Source organism: Hydra vulgaris, chromosome 12, assembly GCF_038396675.1.
Source record: "Hydra vulgaris chromosome 12, alternate assembly HydraT2T_AEP".
In the NCBI taxonomy this organism is placed as follows: domain Eukaryota; kingdom Metazoa; phylum Cnidaria; class Hydrozoa; order Anthoathecata; family Hydridae; genus Hydra; species Hydra vulgaris.
Genome location: NC_088931.1, coordinates 70,336,450 through 70,362,447, shown reverse-complemented (window position 1 = coordinate 70,362,447; position 25,998 = coordinate 70,336,450). Strand labels below are relative to the sequence as shown.

Below are 25,998 nucleotides of genomic sequence, written 5' to 3'. Positions count from 1 at the left end.
AAACAACTCAGGGGTTCCTTCTAGAATTTTTTTATATAGTTATTTGTGTCATTATTTTATTATATATATATATATATATATATATATATATATATATATATATATATATATATATATATATATATATATATATACATATTTATTTTTCTAGTTAATTTGGCAGCCAAACTGCCAAATGAGCTAAAACAAGGAAAATATATTGTTATCACTTATAGTTGAGTCAAACATGAGGAGCTAGATCAATTATTATTTTCAAGAAATCGACTGATCTCAAAGCAGCACTTGCTAATGCATTTTGAATTCCAATTTCATTTGGAAAGAAGCAATTTATTAAAACAACCAATTAGTTTGGAAACACCTTTCTGTTTATTTGCATATAACACTTATGGTTGGTTAATCAAACCTCCTGTCTTTGAATTTTAAAAAGCTATTTTGTTTTAAATGAAAAGGGAGTACTAGTGCATTCTGACATTTAATGAGGATATTTTTTTTTTTGAAGTCATTTTATCTACGTATCCAGCAATTTATGGGATCAAAGTTTTTTTGTATTCAAATAAATTGTTGCAATTTGGAATATCTGCATTATCGTGATCACTAACTGTTGGTTCTCTCTCCTACAAATCATATTTTCTTATTAATTCAATTCCAGTAAAAGATATTTTAGTACTAAAATCACCAAAAGAATCGTCTAAAACATATATATGAGTTTTATCTCTGATGCTGCAGTTTTCATTTGAAAATTGAACGGTACTTTGCATAAAAAGTTATTTATATGTGAATTGTTGGCAATTGATATTGCTGTTAAACATTTCTGCAGATCTCACTGCACCAAAAAAGAGCTCTAGATGGTTTTGACTGAGCTTATATGATAATAAATAATTTAATGGTGAGCCTTCTGTTTCAACCCAGTCAAGAAATACCTTGAGCAGATTTAATTGCTGCCAAATATCCAATGAAATCAGTTTTTCGATTATACAAGATCATTTGTGTAGCAGTAATCTCTTTAAGACTAATGATATTCTTTAGCAAATCATTTTCTTGAATTTAATGTCATATAATCAATCTATTATGCAAATAAACTCAACAACATATTTATAAAATTATTTAACAGCTATTTACAGTTTATTAATATTAAAAAAAGTCAGCCAGCTGTAATATATAACCATAATACTTAACAGCAGGTAAGCAGGATATTTAATTAAAGTTAAGGAGATATTTCAAAGAGGAGGAAATGTTTTGAACATTTCTATATAAAGATATAAATAAATTTTTTTCAAACAAATGTATTTTTATATACATTTGTTTCTTCAATTGTATTGAGTGATTATCCTTCAAACTATAAGAAACTATTATTTACTTTTTATTTGTTTTAAAAGTTGTTATAAATAACTATAATTCAGACCTGGTTTTTTTTTACCAGTATAAGTGACACTTAATAATATTTTATTCAAATAATTTATGCAATAATAGAATTCAAGTATAATATAATTCCAGAAGGAACCCCTAAGTTTTTGTATACTCACAGCACTCAATTAACAATTCGTGTAGAATTTGTACAAAATGACATCTTACTACAAAAAGTAGAGAATATAGTAGTAGAGAATATAGAGGGTAGAAATGATTGCCGTTTATCATACTGTTATGTTATTAACCTTCTAGCATACAGATTTGGGAACTAAAAACTATAAGACTTATAGTTTTTAGTTCCCAATACTTATACATAAGACTTAACTAAATTTGTAAATGCCATTTAATAATAAATTAAATTATACAAACAAATAATTTCTTTTCTTCTCTAATATTTATAAAATTTATTTGTTTTCTTTTTTATAACAAATTTATAAGCTTATTTATTTAATTTTTTTAGTAATTTGATATAGCCATTTAAATTGTACATCGGTTTCACCGCTAGGAACTAAAATCGCCGCCATCTTGGGAGGCCAATTTTAGCTTCAACTTTTTTCGTAAAAAACAATAGAACCAGCTATCCAGTTATATTTTGAGATCAGTGTTAAGACCTTCCAATACCGCTGGAGACCGCAGTAATCCCTTTATATTTTAAAAGTAGAAATATTAATTAACTAAAAAAAAAATATATTTTTTTGGAACTCGGTGGAACATTTTTTTAGCTGACACATAAACCAAAAAAATACAAATACTTGCTGCCTTTTTAAAAAAAAAGTCTTTAAACTTAAACAAAAACATCAGACTTTTTTTTTCTTTTTAGTAAATTTGAAATATATAGAGCCAAAAGATTATCTTTAAAATAAATATACACTTTTATTTAAATTAAAACTACTCTATTTATGTTAAATAAAAATCTCACATTTTTCAGATTTCTTTGAAAATAATATCAAATTTTTTCACTTCTTTTTACTATAAAATACAAAATAAAAGTTTTATTAAAAATTATTTATACTTTTGAAATAAAAAATTATTGCAATTTAATATTATTTAAAAAAGAGCACTTAATTTATAGAAAAGTTGCGTGAGGTTTATTACCAATTTTTTGTTGTTTTGAGTCACTGTGCGTCGTTTCGTGCTGCAACTATCTTTAGTTTCATTTTTATTATCATCATTTTTTTTTTCCATTAAATTTCATGCTGGATTTTTTTTTAATTTCATTTAGGGATTTTGGATTTATTTATACAATGTTCTTATATCCAAAGATATTGTTGGCTTAGCATAGGAACAACCACAAAAAGTTAGAAAGGCTAATCCGGAGCAGCGCTCGTTATTGACCATAATTTTTGCGTACCGTACCGTATGAAGTACCACACAAGCGCTGAGTTGTTGGCGTTTTGATTGGAACTCATATCGCACAACAAACCAGATTTTAGCATTTTGTTTGACGCTATAACCAACTGATCTATCCACTCACTGTCAAAAGGGTAATAAGCAAGCTAAGTAATAAATTACTAAAATGACTTGAAAAGTATTTATTAACCATTTATAATTAAAATGTCGACAAGGAAATATTCGTACAATGAAAAAGACAAAGAGTCTGTATTATTTGACATTAAAGAAAAAAAAAACTTAAATCAGAAAATTTGTATTCAAGTATGGTATTCATTTTCGACACTAATAGGTCGCAAGAACAACAATAGTCATAAATAGTGCGTTCGTTTAAGTTCTTTTGTCAACAGAGCTAGGATTTAAAACAAAATGATGTCATATGCTTCATTTGTGGTTACCTTAATTGCATAAACTAATCAGAAATATTCAAAGTTACAATTTCAGAAAAAAATGGTTAAAGCATTTATAAAGTGATGGTCTCGCACTGATGACTTAATTGAATTTGTTATTATCAATTTACAATATCAATTATCTGGTATAAATTCCGGTTCTCATGTTTGAAACTGTATTTTCTGTGATGAGCAAGACAAAGCAATTGCAATGTGTTGAAAACTCGCAGTTTGCGTTTTGAAACTCTTTTCAAATATTACATCTAGGCGAGCATAAAACTTTTGTCTATTTTTCTACCAGCTCATTCATTTAATATTCTGCAAGCCATAGATGTGTTTATTACCAAGTTAAATAAATTTAAAAGACATAAATGCAAGAACTTGTATCGAGAAAATTTTTTTGCTGCTAAAGCAAGAGATGAAGCATTTTACGACTATGCTAGTTTTTGATATGATAAATTATATATACTCAACATAAAAAGCATCAATCAGCAGGCATTAACTTTCTTAGAAAAACCTTTCCTTAACTAACGCCATTCCCAATAATGCAGTCTCTGTCATCATTTTCTGAACCAGCAGCAGTAGCTTTGAGGTTTATTTAAAAAAAAGAACACTACTGCGAATCAATTTCTGTAACGAATGAAATTTGCATTGGAAATTTGTAACGTGTTCTGAACTTTTTAGTAGCAAATCATATTAAAAATATCAAAATCTTTTTATGTATGCTTTTTTTTGTTTTTGCTTTTTCTAATATTGGTATGTTAAAATTTTAAAAATAATAAATTCATAATATATTAAATAGGTTTTATGTTTTTATTATTATAAAATGCTATTCGTATTTATTCAAATGGTAAATAAAAAATTACTGTTTTTTTTTAAATAATTTTAAAGTTAGTATAAACACATTTTCATATGTATAACAGCTATCAAGTATAAGTAATGACTATTGATTATAAATTGCATATACAAAACCATTTTAACTTTAATTCTGTCTGTATTAAGCTGAAGAGCGCGGGTTGGTTTTGTTAAAGCTAATGAATATTATATCGTTTAACTAGATAAAAAATTACTTTTAAATAAACATCCGTATCTTTTGTTGTTGTTTAGATAACTTTTTTTTTTTGTTTATATTTGTGTAAGTCTCTTATTCTTTATATTTAAAGAAAATCTTAATATTTACTTTTATTAATTTGATATGTAGGTTTCGTTAAATCAAGCAAACAAACAATAAAACATCATTAAATTAAATAAAATTGACTGTAAAGCTATTATTCCTTTCAGAAATCATATTATATCAAATGACAAACTAAATAGATAATAAATTTGAATTCAAAAATGTGTAGGTTTAGGCAAAACGCAATTTTTAATAATTGCAATATTAAGTTCTTTATTTATCCTGTGTTTGAAAGGTTTTCAAACACAGGATAAATAAAGAACTTAATATTGCAATTATTAAAAATTGTGAACCTGTGCGACAAAACAGGTTCTTTAAGCGAATCTGTGTGTGAAAACAAGTTCTGTATGTGAGCCTGTGTGTGAATATTTATAGTAATTGCAGTTTTAAATACTTTTTAGATTTGAAATAACAAGATTTTTAACAATAACCAAGTTTTCAAATTTTCTACTTAAAAATCGCTGTGCCAATCTAAATATGGATAAAATGCGATGGCTAGTTTGATGGGTGATGTAAACCTGTCAAACTAATATATTAAAGTTTTCTAGAGAACGTGTTGTGTAGTACGTTCTTGCATTGTTGCCTTAAAGAATAACGTTCTTGATAACCGCCTGTCACATTTCTATTAAAGGTTGATTTTCTCAATCTAGTGGTTCACTTTAAAAGTCTTAATTCACAGTTTTTTAAAGTTTTTACACTTTTAAATGTAATTTGAAATGCACTTGCTTTTCGTTCGGAGCGAGCCATTACCTTTACATTTGGGATTATTATAGAGGACTCTTTTTTAATCTGCAGTTATCAAGCTATCAAAAAATGCTTCTGTATTGCACTGCAGAAGCAATAAGTTTCACAAAGTGAATTATCTAGCTTTGTTTTATGAGGTTAGATTAAGCGGGTTCCAAGCCTTTGAACAGATTACTAACCAACTTGTTTCAAAATTGTTTAAATAGTCGACCTAGGATCGTTAAGAGCGTTCAGTTTTGCAAGAGTTTTGACTCAGATTTGCTTTCACTTCCAATCTTAACATGTCATTGTTTAAAGTTCCGGATTGATACTTGTTGGTAAAATCAACCTATCTGGACTTTAACTTAGAATGGTAATTTTGATATATACGGACATTTAATACAATCAGACAAACACCACAACAATTTTTGGTATTTTTGCAATAAACTTGTGAAAAATATATATATGAACATATAGATAAGGGCATATATATAGATATATAATCAAAAAATATATATATATATTATTATTGTGAAAAATATATATGAACGGCTGTGGCGAAGTGGTTGGAGCGGTTGCTTTAGATGCGAGAGATCCAAGGTTCAAGCGAGCTCTGGGCATATTTCACACCATCGATAAGGAAGGTGGTGTGAACTTTCTAGTTAACAGGACCGTTAGGTGTTTTTCATAGAACAAAAAACAAAAATAAAAAACTTAAAAAAATATAAAATGTCCCGTCAAGACCTAACGGTTTCGTCACAAATCACTGGACAAGAGCATTTAACCATAGTCTATAGAATATAACTTATAGTTATATTCTATAGACTATGATTTAACTAAGAAGTTCACGCCTCCTTCGATGACGCGATAAATGCCCAAATATTGCATTGAACCTAAATAACATATATATATTTAGGTGTATCACTTTTTATTCGTTTTATTTGTTTTATTTTCAAGATTAATATTATTGGGGAATCCAAAACTGCAAAAAAAAAAAAACATTAAAAAGTAATGTCTTACATAGGTTATAGTTTTAACAACTGCTTGCATACCGATTTTTTGGATAGAGGGTAAAACTTTGATATTTATATCAAAGTTTTAGACTCCTTAGATTTGTTAAATTTTTGAAGAACGTTTATTAATAAAAAACTTATTAAAAGCCTCTTGCTGTTTTTTTTGTGTGTGTGTGTGTTATATCGCAGCTGGGTATATTTGCCGTTTTATATTTATAACTATAAATAGATTGACTAATTTCCAAGTAATTTTAAATTACTTGGAAATAGAAAATAAGCATAAATTAAATTAACTGTTCTATTTTTGGAGCAAATATTTATAGATGTCATTCTATGATTTCTGAATATGCTTGAATTTTATTAATTGATAAAAATGCCAAAATTAATTTCTATTTCTTTTCAATGTGTAAACATTTCATTTTTTTGAGAGTTTTTTCTGAATGTTTTTCTTGCTTTGATTGTCTATTATGTTTTTAAAAAAACTTCATCGGATAATTTGTTTAAATTTGGAAATATTTGTGGGTATTTCATTAAAAATTATGTTACTACAAAGACAGTATCGTGAAAGTAACATAACATTAAATTGTTTTCACTCCAGCATGTCTATAATACTTATATGTATTGATATGCAGAATTTAAATCAAAATCCATATTTAGATAAAAAGTTAGTAGTTAGAAGTTGCTTTTAGCCATTATTGCTAGTTTTAGGCAAATTTTTTCTTAGCAAAATATAGAAGTTTATAAATATAAAATAGTTATGGTAGAGTATAGATTCTAAATCTTAAACTAAAGTTAAATCAAACAAATTTGTTGTAAAAAACAAACGTTAATATGTTTTATAATTTCAATAGTTTGTATTTGGCAAAATAAAATTTTTACTACAGTAATTTATAAAAAATATAGCCAAACTCTAAAAAATGCACTATTTTTTATTGTAGCTCAAATTATTTAAGTTATTAAAGAAAACAAATATTAAAAATATATAGTAGTTAATTGTAAATAAAGTAAATAAACTTATATAAAGTAAATAGAGTAAATAAATAGTATATAAATAAATAATAAGCAAGTATATAAATAACGTAAATAAACTCAAAGATAGCTTACTTAAAAAATAAAACATTTTACAATAAGAAGTTTAAGTATTTAAATAGATATATTAGAAAATAACAAAAAAAATTTACTAAACTTTTTTTATAAGTTGTTCTAGTTTTAATTTTTTCTAATAATTTTTTTTATCTGAAAAATTTCATGTATTTTTATTAAAAAAAAAAGACTAATAAGCTAAATTATTTTATAAAAAAAGGTAAACAATTAAGATCTAACAAAAAGGTCTTCATAGGATAAAGATATTGCTGAAGTTTTTATTTCTGGTGGTTTTTAAGTCATTTTAATTTTAAAAAAGAGTTTCAAGGTCATTATTTAACAGAGTGTTTCACAACTTAGGTTCTCGGTTTTTACAAATTTGTTATTACAACATAGGTCTTTGGTTTACAATTGGAAAACTTAGCAGCTGAATAATACGATTTACTTAAAAAGTTTGGTGGGAACATATGATTTATTTCTTTGGGATGACAAACTTTTGAGTTGGTAAATTGTATGTGTATTCTACAACTGTTACTTGTGCTAGATCATTCCTGCTCAAATCATTCTGGAGGATGGTAAAAATTAACTATATCTTTCCCTTTTGAAATCTTATATATTTGAACCTTTTCTTCTTCTATTTTGTAAAGTTGGCAATTCTAATATTTTTAATCTTTCTTTATATGGCTTTCTCCTCAAAAGTTTGATTCTTGTAGCCCTGTGTTGTTAGTCAAGAGTTTAAATGTTCCTTCTTCCATTATGGACTCCAAACTGTTGCTCTATATTCCAAAAAGGAGCGTACTAACGATTTGTTTAGTAATTTTAATGAAAATTCATCCAAATACTCAAAAGAATTTTTTATCATGCCTAATTTTCTATTTGCTTTTCTAGTAGTTGAGTTATTGATAACTTTACTTTAGATTATTAGAAAAGAAAATGCCAGGATCATTTTCGATTGTTGTCTCAGTTAGAGTTAAGTTAAACAAAGTTGGTCAATTTAAATTTATATCTTAAATTCTTTTTACCAACAATATTGCTATATTGAATATACATGGGCGTATGATATTGTATATTGAATATACATGACTCTGCATTTTGATTTTTTGAATTTAATTAACCATTCTTCAGACCATTTTACTAACATACTTATATCCACTTGTAATAAATTATTATCAACATGACAATGATTGCTTGAAATAATTTTGATACCGTCTGAATGTCTTTAATTTCTGAATTTTTCTAGGTAAGTCATTATCTATCTATCTAGAAATCCAATAGTATTCATTCATCAGTGATACACAGTGTGCAATGTGTTTTTATATTTGAAATAAATTATTTTTAAATTTATATCAAGATAATATGTATGTATGTATGTATGTATGTATGTATGTATGTATGTATGTATGTATGTATGTATGTATGTATGTATGTATGTATGTATGTATGTATGTATGTATGTATGTATGTATGTATGTATGTATGTATGTATGTATGTATGTATGTATATAAAAGTTAATTGTATTTTACAATTTAGCAATAAATTATGAAAGTGAAAATCACCAAAATTTTTATCTTCTTTTTGCTAACTGTTATGGAAATAGAATCTAAAAGTAAGTTTGTTTAAAAAATCTTTAATTATTAGTTATTTTGTAAATTTTATCATACTTTAAATGTTCGCCTTTTACGTGTTTACTTTCTTCAAAAAGAAAATAATTTTTATATCATTTGGATTTTATTTATTAGTTTTTACATTTTTACATTATATATTTCATGATGATTTTATATGATTTTTTAAAATGATTTCTTTATTAGGTATTAATTTATGTTTGTCTCCTAAACATATTTTCTTTTCTCCCCTTTACATCAGTTCATTTTTGTATGTTTTTTTTTTACTTTCAAATTTTTTTATATATCGTTGCAGACTTTTTCTGCTTAGTCTAATTTGACAACTAAATATTTACTATAGATTTCATATATACATTACATTATGTTAAGTTATAAGTTATGAGACTTTGTCGAACAAAATTAAAGTGTTAGTGTTGAGAAAAACAAGCTTCTCATTGTATTCAACCCATTGCAAAATTAGCAGATGCTAATTTTGCAATGGGTTTAATATATGGTTCCCGAGAAAGATCGGAAGTAAGAGTTAATCCTAAAAGATGAAGGGTAGAAGACTCATCTAGTACATTATCGTTCATAAATATAGGAAGATCTAAATTATTGCGATAACAGTTAACTGAAAAAAACTGAGTTTTATCTGAGTTAAAGTTCACCAGCCACTGTGAGTTCACCAGCCACTGCTCCATGCTGTAGCAGGAGTAAAATCCTTTTCAAGCTCAGAAGCCCCCTCTAAGCAATTAGAGAGTATTGGCTTCCTATTAAGACAAGAATAAATGGCAGTATCATCAGCGAACAATGCCACCTTAGATGTAAAAATATCTGGAAGATTGTTAATGTATATTAAAAAGAGTATAGGGTCAAGGATTGAACCTTGAGGAACCCTTGAAGTTACAGAATATGAAGATGAGAATATGAAGATGATGATGCTGTTCATCGAGGATAACTTTTATACTACTATTGGAAAGAAAGAATTTAATACTCTCAAGATGTTACCATATACACCGTAAGAAGAAAGCTTATGGAAAAAACCAGCATTCCAGCGTTTCAAACAAGTTTCATTATGCATCCCTGAAATAAAAACAGTTCAGTTATAAAAGTAAATTTTTACAACCAAATATCCTTTAAGTTGTAAACTTAACATATATTAAATCAGGATACCAGTAGAAAGATTGTTAATCAAAGGTATGTGGTCCAGGTAATTTGTTAGAGTAAGTCCTTTTCTAGATGAGTTGCTATCATTGAGGCTATGTAATGTATCTTAACACCCAAGGCATGCTTTGCAGAAAATAGAAGCTATTAAACTCTCATAATTTAATTTAATGTATATATATATATATATATTCTTTGCAAATCACTGCTCTGAAATATGACCTTCAGGTTAATGTTTGTGTCAATTTAAAAATTCAGTTTTATTCAGTCTCTACTAATATATATTAGGTAAAAATAACTAAGTTTAACATCGAAATCCCATGCTAAGTAACAAAAAAAGTCTCATCCATTTGTTTGCTGATGATATACTAACATCTTGCATAATAATAAACTTAGATCTAAAAGGTTTAGTTCATTGGATAAATGTAAACTTAATTTCTCTGAACTTAAAAAAAAAACTGATATTTTTTTCATCTCCAAGACAAAAACTAAAATTAAAGTTAATTATAGGCATTTACATCCATCACATGTTAAATATATTGGTATTTTTATAGATTTGAAGCTCTCATAGAATTTTAATATAGATGCGCTCTGTAAAAAATTTAATCGAGCTAATGACATGCTTTCAATAATTTGCCATTATGTTGATAAAACTACCCTTTAGAATCTATATTTTGCATTTTTTCAGTCTCATCTTAACTACTGTTGTCAGGTTTGGGGACAAATTGGCAACTAATATTAATAAATTGTTATCAGCTTAGCGCCAATCAATTCCAATAATAAATTTTCAACTCCATAATACAGAAACATCAAACTTTTTCAAAAAACTTAAAATTCCTACCTTGTCAGCACTAGTTAAATTTGTTAATCTTCTTTTTGTTTTGGACTTCCATCACATGTTAAATATATTGGTATTTTTATAGATTTGAAGCTCTCATAGAATTTTAATATAGATGCGCTCTGTAAAAAATTTAATCGAGCTAATGACATGCTTTCAATAATTTGCCATTATGTTGATAAAACTACCCTTTAGAATCTATATTTTGCATTTTTTCAGTCTCATCTTAACTACTGTTGTCAGGTTTGGGGACAAATTGGCAACTAATATTAATAAATTGTTATCAGCTTAGCGCCAATCAATTCCAATAATAAATTTTCAACTCCATAATACAGAAACATCAAACTTTTTCAAAAAACTTAAAATTCCTACCTTGTCAGCACTAGTTAAATTTGTTAATCTTCTTTTTGTTTTGGACTTCCTTAATAAAAATTTACCTTCCTCTATTACAACCTTCTTCACTGAAACTCAATTTATACATTCACATTTAACTAGAAACATCAATAATGGAAAACTAAATGTACCTCCCTAAAAAACTTTAAGGTATGCTAAGTATTCAATTATACATCAGTGTATCAGTGAATGGAATTGAAGTCTTGTATGATTGTGAATGAGTTTGAAAAATTAAAACTTAAAAATAATTCATCTTTATTTCTTTATTTAAAATAAAATAAATTTAAACAAATTCTAAAAAAATTAATTTTAATTTCATATCAATATTAACTTCTTTTAGTTTTCTTATTTTTTTTTTTCTTCTTACTTTATTGATTTTGTCATTATTATTTATTATTTTTACTACTGGTATTTTTATTATTACTATTATTGTTATAATTATTATAAATACTATTATTTTTGCGGTTACTTTTGCTCTATTAATGAATAAAGTTATTATTGTTATTATTTTTTAACTTAATATTAATAATATAATTATTAATGAATAAAATTATTATTGTTATTATTTTTTAAATTAATATTATTAATATAATTATTTGGTGCCACTCATTTGATCAGGTTTCCACATGAGTGATAATACTATAGATATTCTTATTCTTACTTTTATTATTATTATTACTATTATTGTTAATATATTATTGTAATTAATTATTATTATTACTATTATTATTATTATTAGTATATTATTGTAATTATATGATTGTATGTTTTGAGGAAAATAAATGTCTGTTGTTATTGTTGTTGTTGTTGTTGTTGTTATTGTTGTTGTTGTTGTTTAATAATAATGAGTTTTGATGTTATTTAAAGTAGCCTAAAAGAATTCTAAAATCTTATTCCCTTTAGTGATTTGAGTATTACTGTTCTCAAGCTTTAATTACCACCTTTTTTGTAATTCCAGGGCTTGAATTAACGAAAAAAGTTTATTTTTTCTGCATTAGTTCATAATTGTTATTTTTTAAACATAATATCTCTCATATTTAAATAATATCTTATAATTTTCTCGTTTAGCGAAGTTTAAATTAGCGTAAGTTACTGTTATAATTTACAGCTTAAGTTATAGTTTCAAGTTTAAGTTGTAGTTATAGTGTAATGAGAAAGTTATGATGTAATGAGCAAATAAAGTATTTAATACTATTTCGATATTAGTTTTAGTAATTATTTTTACTCAACATGATACTTAAAAAAGTAAAAGTAAAAACGCAAATATTACAATATTCAAACCACTTTAATTAGTTGTAGAAAACTAATATTTATAAGCTATTAGTTATAGGAAACTTAGAAATAAAATTAGAAAACTAATACGTTTATGCTGGCGATAAAACACATGTTTTTTTTAAAGAATAAGTTAAAAAGCTATAAAACAACAATAAAACAAACTGCAAAGTTTTGACAATATAAAGGCTTGTGTTATTATAAAACAACTTCGTGACGCTGATCATGTTGCTGTTTTATAAAGTTAAGTTTTTATACCATTAATAACATAAAAGGTGTTTAAAATAAGACGAATTAAATAAATGTTTAATTAAAAAAAAATGCATAAGCATGCATATTTGTAGACCAAACGAGTAAGGTCAAAGCAAAAAAACATTAGATACTACGTTTTTTTATAATTTATTGCTATTACTATTAAAAATCTCAGTATAATAAATGTACTGTTAAAAATTTTAGTATAATTAATTTTTTCATTAAAACCATTTTTACATTAATGCTTTCATTAAATTTTTTCGTTCAAATTGTTTTGTAATAAAAAGTGAGAAAATATTTATTTAATAAATCGATTTATATTTTGTTAAGTTTAAGTATAGGCCTAAATTATTTTTTTGGAAAAAAATTTCTTTGAGCAGAAATAAAATAATTTTTATTTTCATTTAAATTTTTTATAATTTAATTTTTGGTTTAATGTTTGCAATAATCACTGTGTTAATTTTTGTAATAGAATGTTTCTACTTTGAAAACTATTTTCAAGAAATAAAAAATAATTTACTATTCAAAATGTTTATAATTTAAATAAAATTTTCTACCTCACTTGCACTATATTCTAAATCTGATATTGTTATTGTAGCTAGATATGCATTTAACTTTCATGAAAGATCTTTGCTATGCCACTGGGTATTACAGACGCTGCTGCAATTAAGTTTATAATTATTGAACATTAAAATTTTTTAGATTTTTCCTTTTTTTTTTTAATTTCAAACTTTAATCGCAAAAGTATTTGAATGAGAAAATTCTTCCAAAATTCTTTTGTTCAAATAGATTTCTTTTTAGAAAATTCCTAAAAATAACTTGCCTATTTATAGAAAATTTTTAATCTTGATATCGCTTTAAATAAAATTTAAATATAAAAAAATGGTATCACGTTTTTTATATTCTATTCAACATTTCTTGTTAAAATAATTTTTAGTTAGTAGCTTATATTATGTGTTTACAACATATAAATAGAAACATTTGTACAGCTAACTTTTGTGAGTCTTTGAGTAAATTAAGTAAATTAATATAGTTAATAAATTAATATTTGAGTAAATGTAAGTTACTGTTTTGATTTAGTTTATAAGTGAATTTACTATGATGTACTCTATCCATTCAGTAAATCAAAGTAAAAAGGTTCAGGGTTGTTAAAGCAAAAAACGTTGAAGCAAAAAAGTTAGTGGTTTTTATTAGCATTGATTAACTGTTAGTTAATCAATGCTACATTGATTAACTATTAGTTAATCAAATGCAATTTTATTAAAAAATTTTTATTAAAAAAATTTTAATAAAAAGAAATTAATATATATTTTAATATACTTAAAGTTAATAATATAAAACTGTTGATGAAATAATAATTTAAATTATTAATAAATTAATTTTCACTTTAACGACTAGTTACCCTTTAAAATATTATTAGCTTACATGCAGAGATTTAAACTAATTTAAATTCAAAAGTACTTTGCGTTAAATGAAAATCTCTGTGTTAAAGAGCAAATGATCATGCATTCAAAAGATAAATTTAGCGTGATGTTCTTTCTGAACCCTTATAAAAAAACTTAGACAAAAATATTGATTTTAAGAATTGCCCCAAAAAATGCTAAATTAAAAAAAAAAAAAAAAAAAGCAAACAAACAAAAAAACAAATCATGAAAATATTTTTTGAAAGAAAAAACTAATTGCGAAGGTGTGAAAAGCATAAGCATATGCTCGAATTAAGTGTATGTAAGCGTATTGCAATTCGCAATTGCGATACACTTAATTCAAGCCCTGAATTCATCCTCATTTGAGTCTGGTATAAATATACAAAAATTTAGAGTAATTAGATAAATAATAAACAGTAAAAAATCTTTGGTCTGCTCTTGATATATTTCACAACAAAAAGACTTCAATACAGATCAACACAGATATTATTATATGATTTTTCTTGTGTTAAAATCAATAACAACTTTTATTAAATTTTCTCCATGTTTATTATGTTCTATGCTGACTATATACCTTTTCAAGGTAGGTTTAAACTTAGCACGCACTGCCTCTCCAGCCTATTCTGCAAAATTTTCTAGGCCTATATTATGGTATTATAGAAAAGGAACAAGGAGAATTACAATAATATGTATTTTCCATGTAGTTTTTAATATTAATCTTTGTATTTTTGCATCATGGATTTTAATTTGTAAAGATTTAAAATGCCAGTCTAATTAAGTATTTTGTTCAAGTTATTTCTATCCCATCCAGCTCCATGGTATCCTCGAAAAATAATGTGATATAAAGACAGCCAGATTTTAAATCTGTGATCATAGATAAATAATAGACTTTGCCTAAAACTCCCACTGATTCCATCATCAAATACAATTCCGGTGGAGCAATCTTATGAATAATAAATGTTTTAGGATTCTCATCTAAATAAATCAATCTTTTATTAATCACATTGGCATAATTTGGCATTTAATTAATGGACATCCATCATTATTATATTTATTAGCCCAGTAACCAAGATTTTCAAATGTTCTAAGATCTCCAGAAGTTAAAGAATCCTGAAGAATTATAATCCTGTACAGTACAGACATGTATATTTTCCAGAGTATAAAGACAAAACCAATACAGTATTTGCACATTTTATGTCAAAACCCTCATAAAATTTTAATTTTTCCAACTTGACCTAAATTCTAGTTAGATTCAGAAACGTCTTCAACTATAACTAAGACATGTGTACATTAGGCTCCACTATCTTGATACTTTGAAGAAGACAAGTACTGTTTATCAGGATCAAACGCATTACATGCAACCTTTAAAAAACCTCCTCCTGCATCTACAGCTATATTGACAAATGCTTTAAAAAGGGTTTATATTTCTTTCATTTATAACATTCATTACAAAATCGCTTGTATTTTTACCAATAGACCAAGTTGCATTGAAGTTTTGACCTTTAGTTTTCTCTAAACTCAACTAGTTCTGCAAAATAGAATGATTCAACATGTGACTAAAGTTTGGCTTGAAATACAGGGCTTGAAATAACCAACTTTTTTGTACCGGACATTTTGTTTGATAAATACTCAAGTTTTATGGGCATGTCCGATAAAAATTAAAGAAGTGCGATCAAATGCCATTCCTGACCATGCATAAAATATTTTATTTTAACAACTTGACCACGCAATTTGTTTTGACAACTCTAGGCAAAGTTAAACCTCATCTCTTTGTTGCTCAAGGTCATTTTGAACTTATGTGCCTCTTTTTAAGTTTGGAAAACGAATCAATTGAGTAGTATGATCAGGACAATGTTGATACCTCTGATCTCAACTGGACTTCAATAAGTATTGAAAAACATGGAACTCCAATACTTAAAGGTTAAAGTCCGATTTGAGAACAAATTTAGTTCTTAAACAGAAACATGTCAATTATATTTTTTTAAACATGAACTGTTACAATTAAAATAACACTTATGAAAGTTTAAAATTTTTTGTCTTTGTCACATCACACCAGGGGTGGTAGTGGGGGGGGGGTGTGTGGTTATTAAAAATGTCACATAGGAGAGGGAAGGGGGTCTCTAAAAACGCCTAAAAAAATGTCACTTGTTATTTTAACAGCCCTTATGTCAAAACAATGGTGGCATAAATATTCTTTAGTATCATTAACAGTTTCAGGTTGTTCAGATTAGACAATATCATGGAACTCCAATACTTAAAGGTTGAAGTTCGATTTGCAAACAAATTTAGTTCTTAAACAGAAACATGTCAATTGTATTATATTAGCACTGAGTCTGATTACTGATTCCATATTTATCTATATATCAATATATCAATATAATTGAGTCTGATTTAATTTAAATAATTTTAAATTAAAAACCAGTTTAAAAGAGTTTTTATAAGACTTTTGCAAAATTACCAGTTTTATTACTAACTTTTGAATTTTTATCACTTACATTTGAATTAACATTCGAAATATAAAAATAATCAAAATGAAATTTATTATAATTAAGATGCCTTGGATACTTTTGATAACCAAGAACTTCTTGCACTACTTTTTTTCTGAGTCAAGTTGCAGCAACTGATCCTTGAAGCCATTTTGAAAACTAATTGTTATTTTAGTTACATATTTATTTAAATTTGGGTTGTTCCCAGGATTTGTCAGCGCATTCACTGACTTATAAAAAGAAAAAGAAAAGATAAAATACATGATTTATTTTTTAAAACTTAAATAACATAGCACATGATTTTGATTTTAAACATTATTTTGTATTAATAATATATAGTATTAGTAAATATATTAATCAAAATTTTTAACTTGACACAAAGTTTAATTTGGCAGCCAAATTTCAGACCAACGAAATACAGTTTTAAAAATTTTTGTTATTGCATTAGAAAGGTTTAAAGCTAAAATTTTTTGATTTGATAAAAAATTTATACAGTTTTCTTTTTAACTAAATTTTTTTATATAAAAGATAAAATACATGATTTATTTTTTTAAATGTTTATATATTTATTGCACTGTATTTATGGTTTTTAATGTATATTTCACACATATTAATGTTCTTCACTACAGATTTAAACTGCCATTCTTATTATTATTTTTATTATTATTATTAAATTATTTACTAAATAGTTTATATATACACACACACAAATATATATATATATATATATATATATATATATATATATATATATATATATATATATATATATATATATATATATATATATATATATATATATATATATATATATATATATATATGTAAGTTAAGTTAGTGCATTCTGCAAATAGAGTTATTTAAATAGAGCTCCAATCTATTGACTCTGACTGAATAAATCTTCTAATTCTTAACCTTTGATCATTGATCTCTTTTCTTAATTGGAATATAATTCAATTTAAATTTATAAATCAACCATAAATTTACATTTGAATAGAAAGTTTGTAGAGAATCTTTTGTATAAGAAAAGTTCAACTCTTAACCTTGTGCTCTGGCAGGAAAACAAGTAAAATCATTATCAACACAGGTTTGATTTTTGAATTTCACTTTATCATCATGACAAGAAACTTCATCTAAATTACATCTTCAGACAGATTATCATAAATATTTTTATATACACCTAATGCTGCAATTTGAGGCCCTTTTTTGTACTTTTTTCCATTAAAAAACTTCATTATTAAAAGTTCTTACCATTTTCATATATTAGGCTGGCGCCTATTAAATGAATTCATTATTTTTTTTAGATTATTCACCTCCCCAAGGCCCGAAGGGGGCCACTAAAGTCTAGGAGGCTACTCATTATTATTATTTTTTTTTTTTTAGTTGTTATTCGTGGTGCAACCCTCTCTCAACTCTTCAACTCTGAAACACAAACCTTGCCGAGCAAGGCCGCTGCGCGGAGAAACTAAGTTGAAAAAAAAAAGTTCTTAGAATCTAAAGTTCTAAAGAATAGAATTTTATTTATTATATTTAATTTTAAAAAATTTTATTTAATTATGTTTAATTTTAAGAATAGAATTAAAGAAGTTCTAAAGAATAGAATTCATTATTAAAAGTTCTTACCAATTTCATCTATTAGGCTACCAACTTTATCTATTAGGCTGGCGCAGATGTATTTTTAATACGTTGTTTCCAGTGTAGGATGTTAAATGCTGGATCTTCTTGATTCAAGCATAAGTTTTGCTTGTGTCTCTGTTTTTATGATTAGATAACTTATCATCACCAATCAATCATCACCAAGTTCTCTAAACCTATCATTCACTAATATTTGTGGTCTTTGAAGTAATTTTTCTTCTGTTAAGTCTTATCTTATCTTATATGCGGTAGTGGTGTAGTGGTAAAGCGCTCGCTTCATAAGCGAGAGGTTCCGAGTTCGATCCCCACCACGTCCCTGGTAGTACCGCGCTCAACTTGTTTCTCCGCGCAGCGGCCTTGTTTGTCAAGGTTCGTGTTTCGGAGCTATAGAGTTGAGAGAGGGTTATTAACCACTAATAAGTAGCCTCCTCCTCTGTAGTGGCCTTCTCAGCCTTGAGGAGGTGAATTAAAAAAAAAAAAAAAAAATCTCATGCAAAGTTCACCAGACCTACTTGTTCTTTCATGTGCTTTCTTTAAGCACCACTTCACTCTATCACCTCTCTCTTTGTTATATATCGCTCTCCTTGATCTCAAGACTGCACTCTTTTTGATGTTATTTCTGATCATATTGACCAAGCCCTCTCTCTTTATCCATCAGCTTATATTGTTGTTGTCGGTGACTTTATTGCTCATCACAATTGCCTTTCTCAATCCCTAACTCAAATAGTCAACTTTCCAACTCGCTTTCCAGACAACCCGAATCATTTTCTTTTTCAACTCGACTTATGTCTTGTTTCTGATCCTAGTCATTGCTCAGTTTCTCCATATTCACCCTTAGGTGCTTCTGATCACAGTTTAATCTCTCTAAAACTATTATCTTATTCTCCTTCATCATCTGAATCCCCCTATTATCATACCTCTTACAACTACCTTAAAGCTGACTGGGATTCTTTCCGTGATTTTTTTCATGATGGCCCTTGAGTTGAAATCTTTCCTCTTCCTGTCGTCCAAAGTGCTTTTTACATAACTTCGTGGATTCAGGCTGGCATGGAGTTTTTTGTTCCCTCTCGACGATTCCAGCTCAAGCCTTGCTCTCCTCCATGGTTTTCCTCACATTGTGCTGCTGCAATTGCCAATCGAAACCATTACTTCCATATCTGTTAGCGAAAAAATTCTCCAGAAAACAGGCGTCTGTTTATTACTGCTAGAAACCATTGTAAAAAGGTTTTTTCTAATGCCAAAGCTTACTATTCTCAGATCATGAAATCTCGTATTTCATCACAAAAATTAGGCTCTCGTGACTTCTGTAGAATCTTTAATAGTATTAATAATAAGGACAAATCTTTCCACCTCTCTTGTATGGTTCAGACTTAGTCACCTCACCTAAAGACAAAGCTGAATTGTTTGCTAAGAATTTTTCATCAATATCATCTCTTGATTCCTCTAGATGCGTTCTACCTGATATTACCAACAAACAGGTTGATCCATTGCTTGACATTCATATCACTCCAGCATCAGTATCTAAAGTGATTTCCTGCTTAGATTCTCCTACAGCTTGTGGCCCGGACAACATACCTTTTATTGTCTTGCAGAAGTGTTCTCCGGAGCTGTAGTCTATACTCTCAAAACTATTCAACAAGTGCTTATCAGAGTCTTGTTTTCCAGTCTGCTGGAAAGCGGCATCTGTTATCCCTATCTTCAAAAATTCTGGAGAGCAATCTGATTTGTCTAACTACCGTCCCATTAGTCTTCTTCCTATCATAAGCAAGGTTTTTGAATCTTTAATTAACAAACACTTAATTTCTCATCTGGAATCTAATAACTTACTTTCTGACCAACATTATGGATTTCGATCTTCTCATTCTACAGCTGATTTGTTAACAGTAATAACCGATAGGTTTTATCGTGCATTAGTTAAAGGTGGAGAGGTTTAGGCCATCGCTCTTGACATTTCAAAAGCTTTTCATAAACTTTGGCATGCTGGTCTTCTCCATAACCTTTTTTCTTATGGTGTATCTGCCAACATCTTTAAGATTATTGAATCCTTTCTTTCCAATCGTAGTATAAAAGTTGTCCACAATGGACAGCACTCTTCTTCTTATTCTGTAACTTCAGGGGTTCCTCAAGGTTCTATCCTTGGCCCTATACTCTTTTTAATTTACATCAGCGATCTTCCAGATATTCTCACATCTAAGGTGGCATTGTTTGCTGATGATACTCCCATTTATTCTTGTTGTGATAAGAAGCCAACACCCTCTGATTGCTTGGAGGGTGCATTTGAGCTTGAAAAGGATCTCACTTCTGCTACAGCATGGGGCTCACAGTGGCTGGTGAACTTCAATTCAGATTAAACTCAATTTTTTCAGCCAATTGTTATTGCAATAATTTAGATCTTTCTATATTTATGAGCCGTAATGTACTCGATGAGTCATCCACTCTTCATCTTTTAGGATTAACTCTTACTTCCAATCTTTCTTGGAAACCATATATCAAATCAGTTGCAAAATTAGCATCTGCTAAGGTTGCATCTCTTTATGGAGCTCAACACTTTCTTACTTCGGATTCTAATCTCTATCTTTATAAATCTCAAATCCGGCCTTTTATGTAATACTTTTGCTATATCTAGGGCGGATCTACTAATGTTGCCCTTTCTCTTTTGGACAGGGTGCAAAAATGCATTGTAAACATAGTTGGACCTTCTCTTACAGCCGACCTCTAACCGTTATTACATCGTCGTAGTGTTGCCTCTCTTTCTCTTTTCTACAAATACTATAATGGGCACTGCTCTAAAGAGCTAGCGTCTCTTGCGCCATCTACTAAAATTCATTCTCGTGTTACTCGTCATTCAATTAAGTGTCATCCTTTTTCTGTGACTGTTCCTAAGTGCTCCAAAAACTCTTACTAGTTTTTTTCCTCGAACATCAGTTCTTTGGAATTCGCTTCCTTCATCTTGCTTTCCTGATTCATATAATTTGCAATCCTTTAAGTCATCTGTCAATCGTTATCTTGCTCTACAATATTCATCTTTTCTCTTCCAGTAACTTCCAACTTTAATTAGTGGTTGCTTGCAGCCTTTTTAAAAGCAAAGATGTTTAAAAAAAAAATTTTTTTTAAATAAATCAATTCATTTTTATCAAGAGCAATCTTGTATTTATATTTGACTAAAATTTCAAAGGTTTTTTGAAGTTCTATTAAACTATTTCAGATTTCATTTTTAAGTCAGATGGCATGAATTAAATCTATATACATCTTATAAATTGGTAAACAGCAAATCGAAAAATCATGTTTTGAGTCCTTTATAACTTTTTAGTAGCTTTCTTGTTTTTGAAGCCATTTATTGCATGCTTTAGCCACAAAAATCTTTAGTATTGTATAAATGTGTTTCCGTTTTTTTCATAGCAAAACTTTCCTGTTTCTGCAGTTATTTCTATTTTTTCTTTGATTTCCAAATTAATTTCTAAAGTGTTAAGAAATGCGCATATAAGTCTTCATGCAAATTTCTGAAGTTGAAAAATGCGCTTATAAACCTTCATGCAAAAAAATTTGTAAAATTTCTTCTTTATAAATTTAAAAAACTGCAGTTGTCTGAGTGAACAGGTAAGTTGAATTCAAAAATCATGTTCCAAAAAAAATGCCTTTTTAACCACATTTAATGTATCATTATTGGTATTATTATTTAAAAAATTTAACCTTCCTTGGTGTATTTTATTCTTTAAAAAAATGCTGAAGGTTAAAGTTACTCTTATTTCACAAATGAAATGTGAAAAAATATATTTTCATAGTCTATGTTAGTTGTTAATAACAAATCTAAGAACTTTCAGACAAATTATTTAGGACTAGCTTATTCATGTAAATCCAAATGCAGATATCATGTAACTCAGAAAGTTAGCAACTATCTTAAGTAAATTTGGGCAACAGGAAACTCAAGTTTACTTTGACAAATTTATTTACAGGAAATTTTAAAATTTCTTGTAATGTTAAAGAATGCTGTGGTTTAGTGACCAAACTAAAGTTGTTTTTAAATCAGAAAATCATCTCGTTGGATGCACACTATACCGAGACAAACTTCCGTTGTAAGCTCTATTTTGATGTTATTTGTAAACAAAAGTTTTTCATTTTAACATATTAAATTTTTTTTGTTTGAACCCAAAAGTTTGTTCAAAAATTGAGAAACATTCTGTGCAAAAAGGTATAAAAGAAAAATTATTTTAATTTTGCTCAAAGTTTTTTTTTTTTTTAAATTAATATGAAATATAATTTTTTTAATATAAAAAAAACTAATTTTATGATGCCAAATTTATTTCTCTTACTCTCTTATCAAAAAAAATAAAATAATAAATAACCATAAATTCAGTTTCTGATAGTATTTTAAATGCTGTTTAAACAATATATCTAAAAGTGTGCAGAAATCTAGTATGCATAATTTAAATATTTTGATTTCACTCATAAGTCATTTTAAAACCATAATAGCAAGATTATCATAATGTATGCATACATAAAAACAATTACAAAATGATTTATGAGACATACATTTTTATAAATAATACAAAAGTTTTCATTGTTCTTACCCCTCTCATACAATAGAGCAAGTAATACAGGCAAGTTAAGAAAAAGGGGATGATATGGAAAAGAATAAAGATCAAAATTTTTTGCTATTATATTTTTTAAACTAAGATTTAAACTTTTAATTTATACTTTTAAACTAAGAAAAAATAGAAAATGAATGTAAAGTATTAAGTTTGTTTTTTCTGTTTTAGTTATACTTCATATATAGATATTGCTTTATCAAAAAAAAAAAGTTGATGTTTTTACTGAAGCTTCTTAACGGTTATTTCATGTCACCATCATATATGTAAATCATGTAAAATACTGCAGGCAAACACTGCCAGCAGAATTAAAATAATTTCAGTAATTTCTACATAACTAATTTTACATATTGTTTCAAGATTGTACAAATCGAACACCACTTGGAATGAGAAATGGATACATAAAAGCCAACCAACTTACAGCTTCATCTATGTACAATGATAAACACAGTCCAAATATGGGAAGACTAAATAACAAACAATGCTGGTGTTCATTGAATAATGGATTATCAGAATGGTATCAGGTAAAATAAGCAGTTTATTTATTATAAACACAAATTTTTTCATCCAAATATATCAAATCTACTAATTGTTTTTAAAGGCATCTGTAATTATATCTAACATTTCTGAAAAACTAGTGAGGCAATTTTTTATTTTTTATAAACCCATAAGGAATTTTATTTGATAATTCAGTAATTAGACAATTTGTAACTAGATTATGAATAATAAATTCAATAATTTTAAATGGAATTGGTAATGAAGATTATTCTGTATTAAGTGCATCTTTTCTATAAAAATAAAATAGAAACATATGCAATAGAATTTTCTTAATTTTTAACACCAACATTTTCCATAGTTGAGGTAATTTTATTTAGGACAGTTATATATAATTATTCTGTTAATTTTATTTTCGACAATTATATGTAATAAATCTGTTATAGTAGGGGTTGGGAACCTGTGGCTTGCAAGCCACATGCAGGTCTTCAAGCTTTTTTATGTTACTCTTGAGTATTTCTTGAATTATGTTCATTTAAAAATGTTGACATTTAATTTATGATTTAATAAATATCAAAGATATTCTTGAAAGTTGATTACTTTTCTTATTAATTTGAACATAATGAGTTGTAAAATGATAATTTAAAGAAAGTTAATTAATTTTGAATTATAAATTAAAGTGAAACTCAGCCTACATCAGCAACTTCAAATTAACATATTTAAAAATATTCAGTTACAATTTGTTTACAAAAAAAAAATCAAAATTTTTATTTGAACATCAATATGCCAAAACCAATGGCAAATATCTTGCCAGATGAAATTTTAAGGTAATGGAATTAATGCAATCACCTCATTAGTCTGCCAGAATCCTGCAAGAAGAATACTTCAAACCTTTTGCACACGAGATACGGTTGTTATCTAAAGAAATTGTGAAGCGAGTTCCTACTTTTTTTGATGAAAAAAAGACACAGCTGAAAAAGAAGAAAATATAATATTCTGAATTATCAGACTCTAATTGATTACAAAAATTCTGCTTCATTGTTTTAAATAGAAGTTGTAGACATAAGTTTTCATTTAAGAAGTCATGTCCAAAAGCTGTTTTGAAAATGTCAATTTTGTTTACTGATCACTTTCAAGATTTTAGAAAAGAAAAGGCAATTTTTCATTTTTAATAAAGTGAATTGAAACAGATATTTTCATACTGAATTTTTTGCCTTTCCTTAAATAGAGTCCAATTTAAACTTGAATTAAAAGATTTAGAGAACAAAACATTGTAGTGTTCAAATATTTAAACACCTAATCCTTGAACTTAGAAACCATGAACGTGTGTTTGAAAAACAAGGTTAAATTATGTTTGATGTTGGGAACTGTTTACAGGACATCTATTTTCAGCTAAAAAAAATAAGTTTTTGGGTTTCTTTCAATATTTGGATCATCATATTTTTGTGAACATTTATATTCCAACATAAGTTATATAAAAAGGAAATTAAGAAACCATCTAAATGAGTCTGCATGACTGCAAACTCTGTTACATTAATGTCATAATCTTAAAATAATTCAAAAACCAGTTAATTAAAATTTTATTGTTTTTAAAGCAAGGTTATCTCTATTCATAGTAAAGCTCTAGAAAACATCATCTTTGGGCTGACCACAAATATTTACTGGATTCTTGTTTTTTGGGAAAAAAATTGAATCATTTTGTTGAAACCATAATACGCTTCTCAAGTAATGATGAGATACAACATCAAGACAGAAGACAGGCTTTTAGATCAAAGGTCAAAAGTTGCTTTTTAAAATAACTGCTACTTTTATATGAAAAATAGCAGAGTTTTAAAACCACATTAACAGAAGGCTTTTTAGGCCTTAGCTGAATTGTTATTGAGATTTTCCAGGAAATTTCTGCTTTTAAATTTTGTAACTTTATTTCTTTTTGACCTCTTGGACTGATGACTTGTATTGAACACCAGTTTTTTTTATTTATTCAGAATTGAGTATATTGGGTTTGCATCAATCTATCTGATCACTTTTTGATCAAGTTTCAAACTTGACAACTTTCTCTCAGTTTCTTGACTCAAACTTCTCTCCTGAAATTTGATGAAATGACTAAAAGTTATCTTTTAAACTTTTATTCTCTTTTATACTCATTTATTAGCAAACTACTTAGAGCATGATTTTAAACCTCAGTAATTATTATTCAAATTTTTCCGATATTAATTTACTTATTTCAACACAATGATTGCATAAAGGTAACTAATGGAGTTCTCAATTGGGGTAGACAGGGAAGATGTCATACTAAAAATAGATTCTAAAGGAGCTTTTTAGTAAAAGTTTAATAAGATATATATCCTGAAGTCTTGTAAAGATAAGATATATATAAGATATATATCTAATATATATATCCTAATAATAAGATATATATCCTAATATATATAATAATAATATATAATAATAATATATAATAATAGATATATCATAATAGTATATATATCCTAAGAATTAGATATATATCCTGAAGTCTTGAAAAATAATGTCCGAATGTTAGGGGTGGTGGTGGGTAAGAGCCTTTATATGCGGCCTAACAATGTTAATTGTTAAGTTAAGTTGTCTTTTATTATTTTGTTATGTATACGTGCACTTCGTAATTAAGTTAATAGAAAATTAAGCACACACTTC

General features: G+C 27.0%; 1 protein-coding gene and 1 long non-coding RNA gene across 2 annotated transcripts in view; both read left to right on the top strand.

The window, feature by feature from the left end:
• The first annotated feature begins 148 nt into the window (after positions 1-148).
• Positions 149-3,984, top strand: LOC136088973 (uncharacterized). Its single transcript, XR_010642675.1, has 2 exons — positions 149-1,181; positions 2,630-3,984. It is a non-coding gene; the product is annotated as an uncharacterized LOC136088973 (long non-coding RNA).
• Positions 3,985-8,706: 4,722 nt separating this feature from the next.
• The window catches only part of LOC105846673 (receptor-type tyrosine-protein phosphatase S), a 124,595-nt gene continuing 107,303 nt past the window's right edge, over positions 8,707-25,998 (top strand). The window contains exons 1-2 of the mRNA XM_065814265.1: positions 8,707-8,785; positions 23,191-23,354. Coding sequence (XP_065670337.1) covers positions 8,719-8,785; positions 23,191-23,354 — 231 coding nt within the window. The 5' untranslated portion in view covers positions 8,707-8,718. The remainder of the gene's footprint in view (positions 8,786-23,190; positions 23,355-25,998) is intronic.